Source organism: Apiospora kogelbergensis, assembly GCF_038363985.1.
Source record: "Apiospora kogelbergensis strain CBS 113332 chromosome Unknown utg000001l_segment0_segment0, whole genome shotgun sequence".
Classification (NCBI taxonomy): Eukaryota; Fungi; Ascomycota; class Sordariomycetes; order Amphisphaeriales; family Apiosporaceae; genus Apiospora; species Apiospora kogelbergensis.
This window is the reverse complement of record NW_027117418.1, coordinates 3,454,313-3,469,527: the sequence shown is the minus strand read 5'-3', so window position 1 is coordinate 3,469,527 and position 15,215 is coordinate 3,454,313. Positions and strand designations below refer to the sequence as shown.

The 15,215-nt window shown below is 55.3% G+C and overlaps 6 protein-coding genes across 6 annotated transcripts; 3 read left to right on the top strand and 3 right to left on the bottom strand.

Moving 5' to 3' along the window:
- Nucleotides 1-526: 526 nt before the first annotated feature.
- Nucleotides 527-3,547, top strand: PG998_001089 (glycoprotease family protein; the record flags this gene model as incomplete). The annotated part of the gene is made up of 1 exon (XM_066867907.1): nucleotides 527-3,547. One exon carries the CDS (start codon nucleotides 527-529, stop codon nucleotides 3,545-3,547), a length of 3,021 nt encoding a protein of 1,006 aa, XP_066736322.1.
- A 383-nt stretch (nucleotides 3,548-3,930) lies between these two features.
- Nucleotides 3,931-4,670, bottom strand: PG998_001088 (uncharacterized protein; the record flags this gene model as incomplete). The annotated part of the gene is made up of 3 exons (XM_066867906.1): nucleotides 3,931-4,395; nucleotides 4,452-4,578; nucleotides 4,639-4,670. 3 exons carry the CDS (start codon nucleotides 4,668-4,670, stop codon nucleotides 3,931-3,933), a joined length of 624 nt encoding a protein of 207 aa, XP_066736321.1.
- Nucleotides 4,671-5,685: 1,015 nt separating this feature from the next.
- PG998_001087 (uncharacterized protein) lies at nucleotides 5,686-6,873 on the top strand (the record flags this gene model as incomplete). Its single annotated transcript, XM_066867905.1, has 3 exons — nucleotides 5,686-5,775; nucleotides 6,000-6,183; nucleotides 6,581-6,873. The coding sequence occupies 3 exons, from the start codon at nucleotides 5,686-5,688 to the stop codon at nucleotides 6,871-6,873; spliced, it is 567 nt and encodes a 188-aa protein (XP_066736320.1).
- Nucleotides 6,874-7,340: 467 nt separating this feature from the next.
- Nucleotides 7,341-8,795, bottom strand: PG998_001086 (NUDIX domain-containing protein; the record flags this gene model as incomplete). The annotated part of the gene is made up of 4 exons (XM_066867904.1): nucleotides 7,341-8,002; nucleotides 8,080-8,130; nucleotides 8,224-8,389; nucleotides 8,622-8,795. The coding sequence occupies 4 exons, from the start codon at nucleotides 8,793-8,795 to the stop codon at nucleotides 7,341-7,343; spliced, it is 1,053 nt and encodes a 350-aa protein (XP_066736319.1).
- Nucleotides 8,796-9,141: 346 nt separating this feature from the next.
- Nucleotides 9,142-10,482, bottom strand: PG998_001085 (uncharacterized protein; the record flags this gene model as incomplete). Its single annotated transcript, XM_066867903.1, has 1 exon — nucleotides 9,142-10,482. The coding sequence occupies one exon, from the start codon at nucleotides 10,480-10,482 to the stop codon at nucleotides 9,142-9,144; it is 1,341 nt and encodes a 446-aa protein (XP_066736318.1).
- A 1,196-nt stretch (nucleotides 10,483-11,678) lies between these two features.
- On the top strand, nucleotides 11,679-13,898 carry PG998_001084 (serine/threonine-protein kinase fhkC; the record flags this gene model as incomplete). Its single annotated transcript, XM_066867902.1, has 3 exons — nucleotides 11,679-11,721; nucleotides 11,788-12,489; nucleotides 13,357-13,898. 3 exons carry the CDS (start codon nucleotides 11,679-11,681, stop codon nucleotides 13,896-13,898), a joined length of 1,287 nt encoding a protein of 428 aa, XP_066736317.1.
- Nucleotides 13,899-15,215: the final 1,317 nt, after the last annotated feature.

Here is a 15,215-nt window from a genome sequence, read left to right as displayed (position 1 = left end):
TCTATCGACATGCATACCCTGAATACCCTGGCGTCGGGCTACGGTGGGTTCCGGGAGGGAGCTTCGTGGTCACCACCCATCGATTGTTACTCTTGTTCATGACCCCCGGATTCTTTATTGCCAGCCCACGGCCCAATGAAACATTGGGCTTGACAATGTCATTGTGACTTTTCTGAAATCTTCTCCTCTATCTATCCTATTGTCCCAACGTGCCGCCCTTGCTCTTCCATACATTTACCCAACCCAGTCAATCTGTGAATGGCTTTGCCTCTGAACCACCCACACACACCCTGTACAGCCACCACCCTTACTGCTCACTTATTCTCACTCACTCCCTCGCTTGGCCGTATTTCTTCGTGGCTGTTTTTTCCTTCTTTTCTTGTATTCGTTCTTGAGCCTCTAGTTCAAACTTTTTAATTCTCACCTAAATAACTCCTCGTTGCAGGTTCTCTGCGGATAGCATTACTTTGTACCCTCTTGGGCTTCTCGAGGTCGCCCAAACAAGGCGTACAAAACACAAAGCAAAATGGCAACGACAGCATCAAGTTTAAGACACACCCGGGGGCCTACCCCGAGCAATGATACGGACCGGGAAGACTGGGAAGCCTGGGAAGATGAAGAGCCAGTGACCGACTTGGACAAAGAACGGGGGTCTTTGACCAACTCGGGAGACAATGGTTTCAAAGGCACCAAGAGGCAACTCGAAAGATTAAAATCAAGACGTCGCCAGAAGGCCCAGAACGCGGAAGCTGGTATTACGTTAGTCACGGACATGTCCAAGTTCCGCCGATCTACACCAAGAAAACAGACCAGCACCACCAGATTCCAGGACTCTGCCGCACTCCGAGCACTCGAAGGCTCACCCAACTCCGCCTCCATCGGAAGCTTTGCCTGGCTTAAGCCCAAGCCCGGAAGCCAAAAGAGCAACAGCAAATCGGCCAAGAAGGCCGCTAACACCACCCGCGGTACCGAAACCGATCTTTCGCCCGTAGCACGGCCCATCGTCATCGGCATTGCCGTGCCTGAAGGCGAAGTGTCTTCACACGAAGTCAGCCCCCAAACTGCCCTTGTGGAAACCCCCATTGACATGCGGAACTACATCAGCCAGGCCGCATCGAAGAAGGCCAACAACGGCACGGTCATGTCACCAGAGCAGCTGCGTTCCGTTTGGTCCCCCGATACTGAAGCCAGCGAGTCGCCCTATTCCGGCACCCGCGCTGCTTCCAGTGTATACTCGCAGTATTCTCACTTCGGGCTGAACCCCAATGATAGCAATGCCAATGTGCCTCCGGTGCCTGCTATCCCGGCCACCCTCAGATTCAAGCAGACTCAGCCGCAGGCGCTGGTCGATGCAGACGACGACGACACAGGAACCCCTTGCACGCTATTTGAGGAGGACGGGAGTCCGATGGCGGGCCGCAAGTCCTTCAAACCCAGAAATATGGCAACAACGCCCCAGACCGCCGACACGCAGACAAGTGGCTGGTGGGATCACGTAGGCACTCCTTATGCACAGTCTAACCCATTCCGGCCTCAGGCCACCGGCCCGAGCCCCTTGGTGAGCTCTCCCCAGAAGTGGTGGCAGGGAGTCGACGAAAAAAAGCAGCAGGCAGCTCCTACAGGGGCCGGCAATACAGCTTTGCACCCGGCCTTCTTGGGGCAACATAACACAGCACAGACTGCGCAAACTCTACAATCGGAGACTCCCACTGAGGCCGGTCCCTCCAACCGCCTAGAAACCCATTCAGAAAAGGCGAGGATTCTTCTCGAAGAGAATCACGTCGCATCGGATCAGCCGCCCCCATATTCCCCTCCCCGAATACTAAGCAGGTCAGATATGGCCCGATACTACCACCCCAAGGCTTCTACAGCCCCCAGCCTATCCCCTCTCCCGGTCCGATTTCGCCAGGTATTCCGGGTACTATGTCTTCGCAGGGGGGCCATTGACTTGTCAGAGATGCCAGTGGCGCCCCGCATGGTCCCGGCAGCCGTGCTACCAGACCGCCCTGTTGGCTCTTACGTGCCGGGCGACCAGTTTCAGAACGCTTCTGGGACGCGACACAAAGTTGAGCGTAACAGGAGGCGCCACGAAAAGGAGGAGGTTGTCGCCAGGAGAGTAGGCGGGTTCTGGAGGGGCCGTGGCTGCATGCCAGCTGGTGGATGCTTCGGCCGTACGGGGCGTGAAGGCAGACAGCGGCGCCGGGTCTACCTGGGCATATGTGGTGGCATACTCGCTGTCATTATCCTCACTGTTGTCTTGGTCGTGGTTCTGACTCGCAAACGATCACCGCCTGGCTTGGAGCCGTCAATTTGGCTCAACTTGACCGACTTCCCGCCCATGCCAACCGGAGTTTTAACTGTGTCAGGGGCCGACGCTCCGGTCGTCACTGATGGCTGTCTGCAGTTGACCGCATCGACCGCGTGGAGCTGTGCAGTACCCAAGGACCAGCAGGACCCCCGGAACCCCAATCCCCGCGAGGTCCCTGAGTTCATCTTCCAGATCCAGTACGACAACAGCAGTCGCCAACTGTGGAAAGGTAACAGCAACCAAGGGTCCGAGCAAAGCAATCAGGAGGTTTTCCAATCAGCAAGCAAACCTGCGCCCACATCAAAGCCGAAAGACAACCTAGGATCAGGAACGATAGGCCAGCGGGACGCCAAGTATGGCTTTGACTTTAATCCCACGCCGGCCCCGCCGTCATTACGGGAGGTATCATTCCTGGGAAACACGACCGATGAGATCCAGTCGGACAACAAGGCCGGCGAGCCTACCCCGTTCTACATCAGCCTATTGCCGTCTCTAGAGGCGACCGTTGGTCCCAATGTGACACAAGACTCGAACAACGGCCGCCGCGACGTGGGCTCCGGCATCGACACGGCGGCCATTAACGGCACTTCGGGCTGGAACCTAACCAACATCCTGCCGCCGCCCGAGACGAACCCGGACGGCACGGGTGCCAAGGCGCGCCTGTACCCGCTCGCGACCCAACAGCCGCTGCGCCTGTTTGACCGTGGGCTGCCTACGGAGCACTACGGCTTCTACACACACTTCAACAAGACGGTGTACCTGTTCAACACGGCCGAGACGACGCCTACGGACCGCAACGGCGGCGCCCGCCTGGCCGACGCGCGTTACTTGGTCACGTGGACCGAGGTGCGTTTCGTGGTGCAGATGTGGACGCGCATGGGCAACAGCTCGCGGCTGATCGGTAACGGCACTTCTCCCGGCAAAGAAGGGACCACGGTGCACGCCCGGCCGGGCACCATGCCGTATCCTGTAACGATCCTCGAGGATCTCCACGGCGGCAGCCCCTTCCGCAAGGCGACTTTCTACTACGGTGTGGACCAGCAGTCGCGCATCAACCAGACCGACAACAAGCTCATCCTCGTCAACCGGGGTTTCGGCGGCACGCTCGTCAACTCCCTGACAGGCGACCCTGACATGTCGCTCGGCGGGGTGGATGGAGGCACCGGCGGCTGCAAGTGTGAGTGGGTGAACTGGCAGGGGCGAAATTCTGCGCAGAGGACCAAGGAACAGACGAGTTAGGGGAGAATGAATACTGCTTTGTCATTACTCGATTGGCATGGCCAATCAGCGGGAACGTCTATTATTATTACGCATAGCCTGGCGTTTTGATTTCTTATATCATTTGAGACTTGAAAAAGAGGGGGTAGGAAACGGAAAAGGAGACGAAGGGCATTCGTTCCTGGATATGGACTTCTCGATTCGAGTTACTGTGATGTAAGGGGAGACAGCGATAGTGACATTCATACATACTACTTACACCCTAAATATAATGAAACTCGAGAATTATTCAGTGCCCATGTCCCTAGTGCTAATTCGAAGATGGAATTTTTCGTTTCCTTTCTTTGCCCAAGATTAGCCCGCCTCGAATGTCCCCAAATACGCGAATGCCTGAATGGAATCAACTAGACCATATTAGGATCCTGAATCGTGCCGGGCTTGGGCACCGAGTCGGCCAGCGCACCGCACTTGGGACACTTGCGGCTCTCCTCGCTAGCCATGAAGGCCTCGATGGCGGCCTTGATCTGGGTGCCCAAGTCGGTGCAGTGGAAGGCGGCCTCGTGGACGATAGCGCTGCAGTTGCCGGACCCGTCGGCCTTGGCGGCCTGGCAGTACCAGCGCATGCGGTCGAGGCTGTTCTCGGGCCGGTGCTGCTCAAGCACGATGCCAACCGTGTCAGCGAAGCGCACGGGGTTGTGGGGCGTGTTGGCGGGCAGCAGGAACATGTCGCCCTCGCGGATGACGACGTCCTTGAAGGCGTCCGTCTCCGGGTCCACGACTTTCAGCAGCATGGCGCCCCGGTACTGGTAGAACCACTCGGGCGTCTCGTTGATGTGGTAGTCGGTCCGCGCGTTGGGACCACCTACGATCTGTTCTCGCGGACGAAACGATGAGAATTGTGCTCCCCTCTTGGTTCAGATTGTACTTCACGTTCCTCTTCCAGGGGTTCGAGGGAGGCGGGGTGGGGTTCACTTGCCATGGTAGTGAAGCCATCACTGTACACGCAGTAGTTGTTCACCGGCGGCTTCAGGAGATGAGAGTTCTCCTCCAGCCTGGGCACAGCGTGAGCAGGACCTCCTTCGTCTGGCTGGAGATGTGCTCAAGTTACTCACCACTTGGGCAGATTCACTGGCACGGGAAGCATGGCTGGGGATCCTTTTGGAGTGCCCGTAACTTATGGAGCTTACTTAGCACGTACGACTCAGTTGCCGAGGGTGGTGTGACGTGGGGAGCGGCACTTCCAGTCGACGCTTCGAGCGGTTGACGTTGTCGATAGAAGAGACGATGGCGGATGGTTCTCGCTGGTCGTTCACTCAGGCACGGGAAGACAAACAGGACATTTGAATGTTCCGACGTATGTATGGGCCATGAATCGTCCCTCGTCCATCTCTGTCGTCCGCTCCGTCCGTCGAGCATCCGCGAATTGCCGCACCACCCACTGTGAACTCTACCCCCACTACCCCGCCATCTATCTGGTTTCCATACATACACACATACCTGGCAGTCACGGACGAATTCAATCATGCGAAGAAAAACACGGGGAAAGCAGCGGATATCTTCCTTCCAAGTTGAGTATTTATACTATATGACTACATGTAGGTATGCGGTGCAAGGAAGCCGCCATGCCGGAGACGAGCAAGTAAAATGAGCATCGGCTCGAGACGTGCGACGCGGGTGCCACTTCCCAAGTTTAGGCACATTACTCCGTAAACCGACCCGAAACGTGCCACGCGACGCCTGCACGCAGCCCCCCCTCCTTCCCCCCAATTGAGCACATTTGCGCTGGTTGTGGCAGCACGCTAGGACCTATCTGGGCAAGTCTGGCCTTGTCTCCAGCAGCCTGTAGCTTCTTACCTTCACTCGCATGTATTCACGTACATGCCATCCCAGACCAGCACCGACCTCTGCGCATACCGACCCAAACAACTACCTGCCCCCGTGTGACGACAGGCCTGAGGAATACCGCTTTATAAGAAGCCCGACTTTCTCCGTATTGCCTTTCGTCGTCCAACCCCCATCCACTTGCATCGATACAAGCAGCACTGGTCTCCCGCCGATTTGGTTCTCAACCGACACGCGTTGTACATATTGTATCTGTATCCCCTGCGGGCCATCCGGACGATCGATACACCTTGGACCATTCTTTCGGATATACAACAATGGATCACTCCCATATGAACCACGGTGGTATGGACCATGGCGACATGGGACATGGCGGCGGCGGCATGGCCGACATGTGCAACATGAACGTGAGTTACTGCTGCTGTGACTAACAGCTTCCTTCTACATGCGCCCCGGGCCGGGGGGCTTGTTGGAGGTTGGCCGACATGTCCCCGTCATATTCTGTCCCATGATGGATAGGTTCTGTACGCGCGACTACCAACCCTCACATCCCTTTCCGCGAGCGAGTCGAAAACGCCCACCGGAATCAGGGAGATCAGTCCGCGAGCTGACTGGTCACTTGTCTTATTAGATGCTATTCACGTGGGACACAACGGACCTCTGCATCTTGTGGAAGGGATGGCACATCCGCGGGCCCGTCTCGCTAGTCTTTTCTCTGCTGGCGATTGTGCTGTTCTGCGCTAGCTTTGAATGGTTTCGGATCACCATTCGGGAGAAAGACGCCGACGGCACGCGGTTAGCTGAGACCGTTCCGAGTGAGTTCTCTCTGCCCTTTACCTACTACATCTATAGATAGCAAGCACAGGAGATTTGCTGCATCGATAGTTGAGCTTCCTGTAGCACTTTCCCTCCGTCCCCATCCTAGAAACTGCCGTGTCACGGAATGCTACGTCCTTGCAGTCCAACCCTCTTTCTCTCTGGTTCTCTTGATAATGGAGAGACGGAGGGAAGACATATCCATTGCATGCGCACGACCCGTACAAACACAGACACTATTCCATCTCCTTTTCTCTCCAAGGAAAGAGAAAACTGTCAGTGGGCAAACATGATAGAATTCGATTCTAATCTATCATGGTTGCTTTACAAAATAAAGCCAGAGAATCAGTTACTGAATCCACGCCGTTGGTCGATTCCACAACAGGACATCGCCAGGTCAAAATCGAACAGCGCTCACATGCCGCGCAAACCGTGCTATTTATGATCCAAACGTTTTGGGTGTTTATTGTGATGTAAGTCGTACTACCACTGCAACCACCCCCCCTTTTCGCCTCCCCCTCTCCTTTCAGCGCAAATGGAGCGCTTTCCGTTGGCTGACTCTGTTATCCAGGTTATTGTTTATGACGTACAACGGTTTTGTCTGGCTCGCTGTCACTTTCGGGGCTGGTCTCGGATATTACTTATTCGGCAAATCGACACCTGCGGCCAGAGAGAATATATGTCACTAGTATGACAAGTGGCTTTCGGAGCAAAATGTACAAGCCAGCCGAGAAAGAGAGCAAGTCAGCCGAGAAAGAGAGCAAGCCAGCCGAGAAAGAGAGCAAGCTAGCCGAGAAAGAGAGCAAGCCATCCAAGAAAGAAAGCAAGCCGGCAGAGAGGTTTGAATTCGTATAGGCAGCGTGTTGGAAGGGGTAACATGACTTGGCAGCGATCGGGAGAGAGACTTCGCCTGGCGTATTCTCGTTATCGTTTTAGGGGAGACCAAGCCGGCTTGGACAAAGGTATATTCATTCGAACACAGCGCATGAAAAGGGCCTCCAGGCGCAATAGCATAGCCAGTAGATATCAATAGCGTAATACCAGTTCTGTGCCTTCAAATGATGCCCTCTACATGCTCTTCGAGACGTGCCGGCGAGTTTTCATGGGGTCTCACAATACAGTTTGCCCTACATCTTGGCATCCTTGGGGTCCTCTGTCACCGCGTCGAGCCCAATCTCTCTCCTCTTCTTCTCGGGCAGCATCCCCCGGCCTCTAGTCGCGCAATGATGTTCTCGTCCCCGTAGTGGTCGTTGTGCTCGAACTCGGGCTCTTTCGCGTAGGCGATCCGCGCCGCATCTACGAGCATGCGACCCGTCAGGCCCCATACGAGGAACCGCTGCACCTCATCCTCCTCGAGCTCGTCGGCGAGGGCCGCCTGGCCACCGTCCCGGGTCGGTGGCTTCGTGACGCGCTGGTTGTTGATGGGTACGTAGAAGTTGTGGATGCGCCAGGCTTCCGAATGCCACTGGGTCCAGCGGCCGTCGTACCAGTCGCCGTCGGGAAGAACCTCCTCATCGCCCTCTTCTCCTCGGCGCCGCTCGTCGTGCGCCTTGAGGAAGTTGTGGAAGGGGCCCGAGAAGACGGCGGCGACCTCCTTGGCGTTGAGCTGCGGGATCATGCTCTCGTCAACGACGAGGCTCGGCTTGCCGGGGACGTTGTCCGCGTGCAGGAAGGCCACGCAGGGACGCACCGCCAGCTCCGTCTTGGCGAGGCTGCAGGGCAGTTGACAAAGCGGTTCAATGTGGAAGGGCTTGGGGATCTTGGCGTCGTCGAGGGGGAGGCCGATCTCCTCCCACGCTTCGCGGCGGGCTATTTGGTCTGTTGTTGGTAGGGTATATGATCAGTACCTGGATCCTGTTTCCGCCGTATACTTTTTGGTGGTGATATATACTTACACGGCGTCTCTTCTAATGAGTCCGCTTTGCCTCCAGGGAACGCTGCATGCCCTGTTTCCCAAAGTTCCCGTTTAGCTGTATGTACTTGCTCTTATCTGCCCTGCAGACGCCTTCGAGGGAGGGGGACGGAGGAAGGGCCCGTACCTGAGAAGTTGCGCAAGCTCGCCGCGCGCATTGTGATGACTACCCGCAGGTCGCCGCGCCGGTCGGCGAATAGTAATATGAGCACCGCGGCCCGCCGGCTCACGGGCAGCCGGTCCCACGTTGGAAATAGAGGTGGTCGGTAAGCGCGTAAACGCGCGATTGCAGCCTTGGAGCTCTTCAGCATTTTGTCCCCTCTGTAGGTATACATGTCTCCCCCCTTTCTTTTTTCCCTTTCTCGCTAGTTGACCAAGGATGATGGCGCGGTTGCAGCGTTGGGAAAATACAACCGCCACCAGATCAGGTATATGAGGCAAGCAAAGAGCTGGGACGGATGGTAGAATAAATGTAATGCGGAAATGAGAGTGAGGACCAAAAAAGGTGATCTAGACTATACTGACCGCCGAGGCTTCGTTGAGCGGTGCCATGGCCGACGCATCCCAATAATGCGCCGCCTCGTACGATGTGAGATCGAGGTCGAGGTCGAGGGTTCGCCGGAGATCGATATCGTTGAGGCTACTGCTATTGACAGGCTCTTGGCGTAGCGGAGGTGGTTCGGTGGTGGTGGTGTTCATGGTACTCGAAGGAGGGGGGATGGAAGGGGGTGAAGGAGAGATATAAGTCCAGCAAGGTAGCGCAGTTAATCGTGAGCTGGCACGGCTTTAGACGGCATACATCGTCATACACACACAGTATGCATCCATGCGTGGTAGGTAGGCAGTAGGTACCTGGTCGGACGAAGATTGGAGATGTGCAATGTCCGGATCTGGGAACGTGGAGCAGCGGCTTTGGACGGCGGGGTAAGAAAGAGTCCAGCAGGGAAGCTCGGTTCGCAGATCGCATGTGGTCCCCTGGACGAATGAGGGACTAATAGCAACCCCAAACTTTATATGCCATTCCTGTTCTATCATTATCTAGATCCTAGATCCAATTATGTTCATCGCCCGGGGGAGGCTGCCGGACCGCCTCGGCCGCGCGTAAATAGATGTCCTGCTGTGCATTTCCACCCCGTTTATCCCTCTTCGGTTCTTCGGATGAGAACCGGTTGGATACCCGCGACATCAGTCCTCCCAGTCCTCGGTGGTGGCCGTCTGTCTTGGGCTTGTTGAGGCTGTGGCTCACAAAGGCCGACAGACTCGGGAACCTTCGCGCTTTCTTGTCTCCCTCATCCTCGCCAGAGCCGTCCGAGTCAAAGGTGCTGGGCGGGAACGGCGTCTTAACGTGCCCGTCTGCCGTGCGGTGGCTGCTGCCCAGCTGCAATCGAGGTGGTGGAGGCGGCGGTCTCTGCTTGCTCGCCCTGGTTCGGTTCAAGTAGCTGTTGGCCTTGGGTCCGGCAAATGATATTTTCTTTTCCCTCGCAGCTGGCGGCGGTGGCCTACTCTGCGCCGGGGCAAACGCGCTTACATGACTTGGTGGACTACTGAGATTTGAAGGGGGTGGCAGCCCTAAGGCAAGCGACCCAGTTCTTTGTTCATCGTGACTTCGGGCCCTGAGAACGGGGACTTCTGTCCGCCCTGGCCGGAGAGGGGTGTCTGGATGCGAAGCGTCTCGGCCCGTATTATTTACTACTGATACCTCTCTCGCCAACGGGCTTCCGGGGTCACTACGCCTGTGGGATGGCTTGCTATCTGGAGGTTGTCTGGGCACCCGCAGGCTTGACGGAACCTCGTACGTGTGCGGCGGCTGGCGTAGGGCGTGCTGGACCGTCACACTGCCGTCGTTGCTATCGAAATATCTGCTCGTAGCAGCACGGTTGTGTTTCCCCCGACGCGGGCTGTAATTGTAGGATTCGATCAGCTCGGGCATGTCGACACTGCCTCCCGGGGTAAAAGGGAGGCCGGGCGACACAACATGCTGCTTCCAGGACTCTGTCGGAGTCGAAGGCGAAATGGGGCTGACGGCTTGGTCGTGGTCTGTTTTGACCGACAGTTGCCTAGCCGGCTTTGGAGGTTTAATCTTTGCGAACCCTTCCAGATCCAGCGTACCGCCACACTCGTCGACGAGGCTCGAGTAGTCAGGTACAGACTGAGCTGGGGAGTGGTCTCGCGAAATGACGTCTTCGGACTCATAGTTCGAAGATGATCTTGACGATGAGCCTGACGATGGCCGTGGGACAGGAATCTTTGGGAGTGGCCTGGCTACGTAGTCGGTAACATCCTTCGGTGGCAAGGGGCCGTCCCCGGAGTGACGCTGTCCCTGTCGGCTCGGGCCTGGACCGCCGTCTCCATCAGATCCCTGCTGCTCTCCAACCCGGCGTTCCATCTCACTTCAGCTGTATTGCGCTCGCAGTGTGTACTACCACGCCAGGAATACAGAATGTCGACATGATATCCTGGATGACGCCGATACCTTGCACCATCAAACATGGAGGTGCGCCACCACCGACAAAGACGCAACTGCCGGTGGACATTGTTGGACATGTTTCCGGCTCAGCTACAAGTCAAAAGAGACAATGGAAAGATACAAAGAGGCCACAGTCAGCCAGGTTGATCGAGTATAACGGGGCCAGCGTCATACTAGAGAATGGTAATTAATATATGCAAGTGCGTGACAGTGTGATTTGCGATGCGCGTTATCGCCCATGCCACCACCCTACTGTTTATTTAACAATGTGGTAGAAAAAAGCATTCCAACGGGCCGCAAACGGAACTACGGAAGCGAGAAAAGACTGCGCCTGCATGATCAAGGGCTTGTGATGAGTCGTCGTGGCCAGACACTCGGGGAGGGAGTCATTCGTCTTCGTCCCCATCCCCCATGCACAAGCTGCTGCCTATCGTCATATGCAGGATTAAAAAGTGGGAGAGAGGCGTCGCTGCTCAACCCGACGTCATCTGATGGACGGGACGCGTCGTTGACGTCCCATGTTACCTTTGTTCTATCTTGGTGCGAGGACGGACACCGGAAGGAAGCAGCAGTGCTGCTGGATCATCGGCCAAACCAGCCCAAATCAGCCCTGTCGGTTTCTGGTGCAGGCCTGCCATCTAGTGGCATCTGGAGGTCAGGCCACCCCGATCTCCACTATCTTTCTCTCCTACAAGTGACCCGACCTGCCGACTGGCCTGGACTGAACTTGGACAGCCATTTGATCCATTTGCTGCGCATGCAGGCTGTCGAACCGACAGCCAATACCCATCCCGGAAATCAACGAGTCCCTTTTCAGGGATTCCCGTCTGTTTCGCAAATAAGCTCCGTCCTCGACCTCAAGCTTCAGCTAGATCAATCAACCTGCCGACCGACAATATCCTGAACAGCACGTACCTTTCCATTTGATACATACCAAAAGCCTCTGAATCATCTCCGTCCGAGACTCTGTGTCTGCCTCTCGTATATAATCAATTACACGTCCCCTCCCCGCCCGCGTCGACGCCGCTTGACTCACCTCTACGCTGTGTGGTAGGCACCAGCATCCTTTCCACGCCGGTTCTGCCGCCGCACCCGCATACAAACGAGCTTCCATCATGGCTCCGCGAGAGAAAAGCCAATTGAAGCGTGTTCGGGTGAGTACATATATGCCCTGCATCCCGTCTTCAGCCAACAAGAACACAAGCTGACCTGGCCATGGCGCAGGACTCACCCGTCGAAACGTCGGATTCCAAGAAGCCGCGCCGGTCGGAACGGATATCCCACAATGGGGAACATCTCAAGACCCCCGTCACCAAGAACCAACAACAACTCCCTTCCCCGGTGACCGCGCTTGGCGAAAACAACAGTTCCAACGATGCCTCCAAAGACAGAACAGCAACTCCCCCTCCCCCGGTGGCCCGCCCAGCCAAATAGCACAGCGTTCTCCCGAAGAGACGTATTCGCAAAACCAGGGCATCTCGTCCCCTCCACAGGATACTCAGGCTTTCCCTTCGCAGCTCATCGACCAGCAGGCCGCTCTGTCTGACCAAGTCGAAGACGAGGTGAAAGAGGGGGTTTGGGGATACCTCTTCCCTCTGGATACCCAGTATGGGAGGTGCGTCGTGCTACGGAAGAGAGCCGCCTGTCCGATGCCTGATGCTGTGAGCGCAACGCCAAAGAACAAGGAGACGAACGAAACCCGGGCACTACAGCAGGAGGAGTCGTACGAGAAAGAAAAGGCCAAGGGCGTTCCGGCAGGTGGATATTTGATTGGTCGCCACCAGGAATGCGACGTCGTTGTCAACGAGCCTATAGTCTCCAATCGGCACACGCTGATCTTCACCGAGAACAAGGGCAGTGACGCCATCGCAGTCCTGGAAGATCTGTCCAGCAATGGCACATTTGTCAATGAAGACCTGGTGGGCCGTAATCAGCGCAGGGAGCTCCAGGATTCCGACGAGATCGCCGTCAATGACAAGACGCGCTTCATCTTCAAATACCCACGCAGCCGCATGTCAAGCCGCTTCCTACAGCAGTACACTTTGCTCGAGCGCCTCGGCAAGGGGCACTTTGCCGAGGTCTTTCTATGCGTTGAGAAATCGACAGGCACTAGGTATGCCGTCAAGATCTTCACAAAGCAACCTGGCATGGAGGAGCGGTCCAAAACAGATGGCCTGCAGCAGGAGATTGCCGTGTTGATGGGTGTCAGCCATCCCAATGTCCTATGTCTAAAGGACACCTTCAACGAGAGGAACGCTGTCTATCTGGTACTGGAACTGGCCCCAGAAGGAGAACTGTTCAACCACATTGTGATGAAGCAGAAGTTGACCGAGGACGAGTGCCGGAAGCTCTTTGTCCAACTGTTCCAGGGCATCAAGTACCTAGTAAGCTCTTCGCTTGTTTCCTATCTTGATTGTTTTGCTGACTCGGAATTAGCATGATCGCAACATTGTCCATCGAGATATCAAGCCAGAAAACATCCTTGTCGTGGATAAGGAAATCCATGTCAAACTGGCAGATTTCGGCCTGGCTAAGATCATCGGAGAAGAGTCCTTTACGACTACTCTTTGTGGTACTCCTAGCTATGTTGCACCGGAAATCCTTGCCGAAGGGAAACACAGGAAATACACCAAGGCCGTTGATGTCTGGTCATTGGGGGTTGTCCTGTATATCTGCCTATGCGGGTTCCCCCCTTTTCCGACGAGCTCTTCTCCCGAGAATTCCCATACACTCTGTCGCAACAGATCAGAAGTGGCAGATTTGATTACCCTTCTCCCTACTGGGACTCGGTAGGCGATCCAGCTCTGGATCTCATTGATTCGATGCTGGTTGTAGAACCGGAGAAGCGGTTTAGCGTCGACCAGTGCCTGTCTCATCCATGGATTACCCAACATATGCCTGGGGTGAATGACAGCACGGATGGGTTGGTCGCGGGCATCGGCGGTCTCGATGTTAAACGCCGCGGGATGGCCCGTGAGCGAACACTGTTGTCGTCGATTAACTCGGTGACGGTAGCGCACGAGGTTCCTCTCGGCCCCAAGCAGAAGAAAGACCAGCCACTCAAGGTTTACGCCAAGAACCAACACTCCCACAGCCCGACGAATGTCACTCCCATGGAAGTGCGGCCAGCAGACAAACGCGACGCCAAGGAGTTCATGGAGATGGGAGGCAAGGGCGACCAGGAGCTATTCGGTAACGATGGCGAGAGCTATTACACCAAAGCAGAGGCCGCCGCTGCCACTGGCAAAGCCAAAGATGGCACCAAAGTTAAAGCCAATGGCGATGTTAAGGACGATGCTAAAGCCAAGGGCAAAGCAAAGGCAGGCGGGAAATGAGGATACTTTGATATAACGCATCTATATCGTACCAGATCTCATCACTCTCCCGCTAATACCCCACGACTTTGATGCCTGCCCTGGGGTTTACGGAGTATTTGCATTTTCTTGGAACCTTACACTTCCAGCACCCCGGCTTTCCGCGTATATATTCCTTCCGTTACAACGGTCTATTTGTCTTCACATTCGGCTCAGGGCTGGCGTTGTATGGATTTCAAAAGTTGATGGACATGGTTCTGGTGGTGGTTTGGGGGTTAAACGTCTGGGAGCGCAACTCTATCAACTTTGCTCCGTATGTACTCGTGAGATATATAGGTTGGCTGTCTTTGTGATCTGGAGCCAGAGTATTTACCCGGGCCCAGACCCCGGCAACTGGTCGAGAGCTCAAGGTCATTCCATAGAGGACTGAAACTAGGGAGCTTGCTCGACATAATTTGAAGATTATAACCAAATGTTGCCAGCTATATGATGAAGTGAGGCATTGCCGTTCGGACTTGTAGCATCAATAGTGAAACTAGAATATCTTTAATTCGTTGGTTCTTGGCATCATACACGTGGGCATTACCATTACTATCCTATCCATACACTCCCGGCTAACTGTCTGAGCGACCAGGAAGGCGTGGATATCGAATCATCCAACCCACGGTTGCGACGTTTCAGTTCATGAGAGGCTTTCTGTCGCTCTCTGCACCCCTTTACTCTCCTCCTTTCTTCCACATAATATATCCTTTCCTTTCTATCGTCGGTCTCTCCTCCTTTTCGCGGGTTTAACTTTGTGTCGTAAGCAAGAATATAGAGAAGACGTTGACCCTTTCGCCTTCCTCGCCATGGATATCGGTTCGTCGTCGATAAGAACAAGAAGAAGAGAAAAAACGGGCTCCGGCGCCTCCGTTCGTGTCCAACATTGCTGAGTGCTACCTGCGGGTCCCCGTCGTAAACATGCTTGCTTGGTATATACCAAAAAGCGATTTCTCTCACATATGATGAAACCTAGAAGTTGCTTTTAATCTTCCACGAACACATCGGAGCAACGACCCACAGCAAACTCCTTCTGGCGACGTTTGGGTTGTCACATATAGTCATATAATACCTTTTGGTAAAGGCTGACGAACCGTTCTGGCCGAGTCACCCGGGAAGGGGTAGAGGAAGCCTGTGGTTTTGGATCATTGATCAATGAGCTCCCAGCTTAATCGTGTAATTCTGGCCGCTTAGCGAAGCGCGGGGAAACATCCTCTAGGGTCATTACTTTCGCCAGGAGTAAAGATCAGCTGGTGCATCCGAGCCCGCAGTAGAGTCAATGGCACAGGGAGACATCGG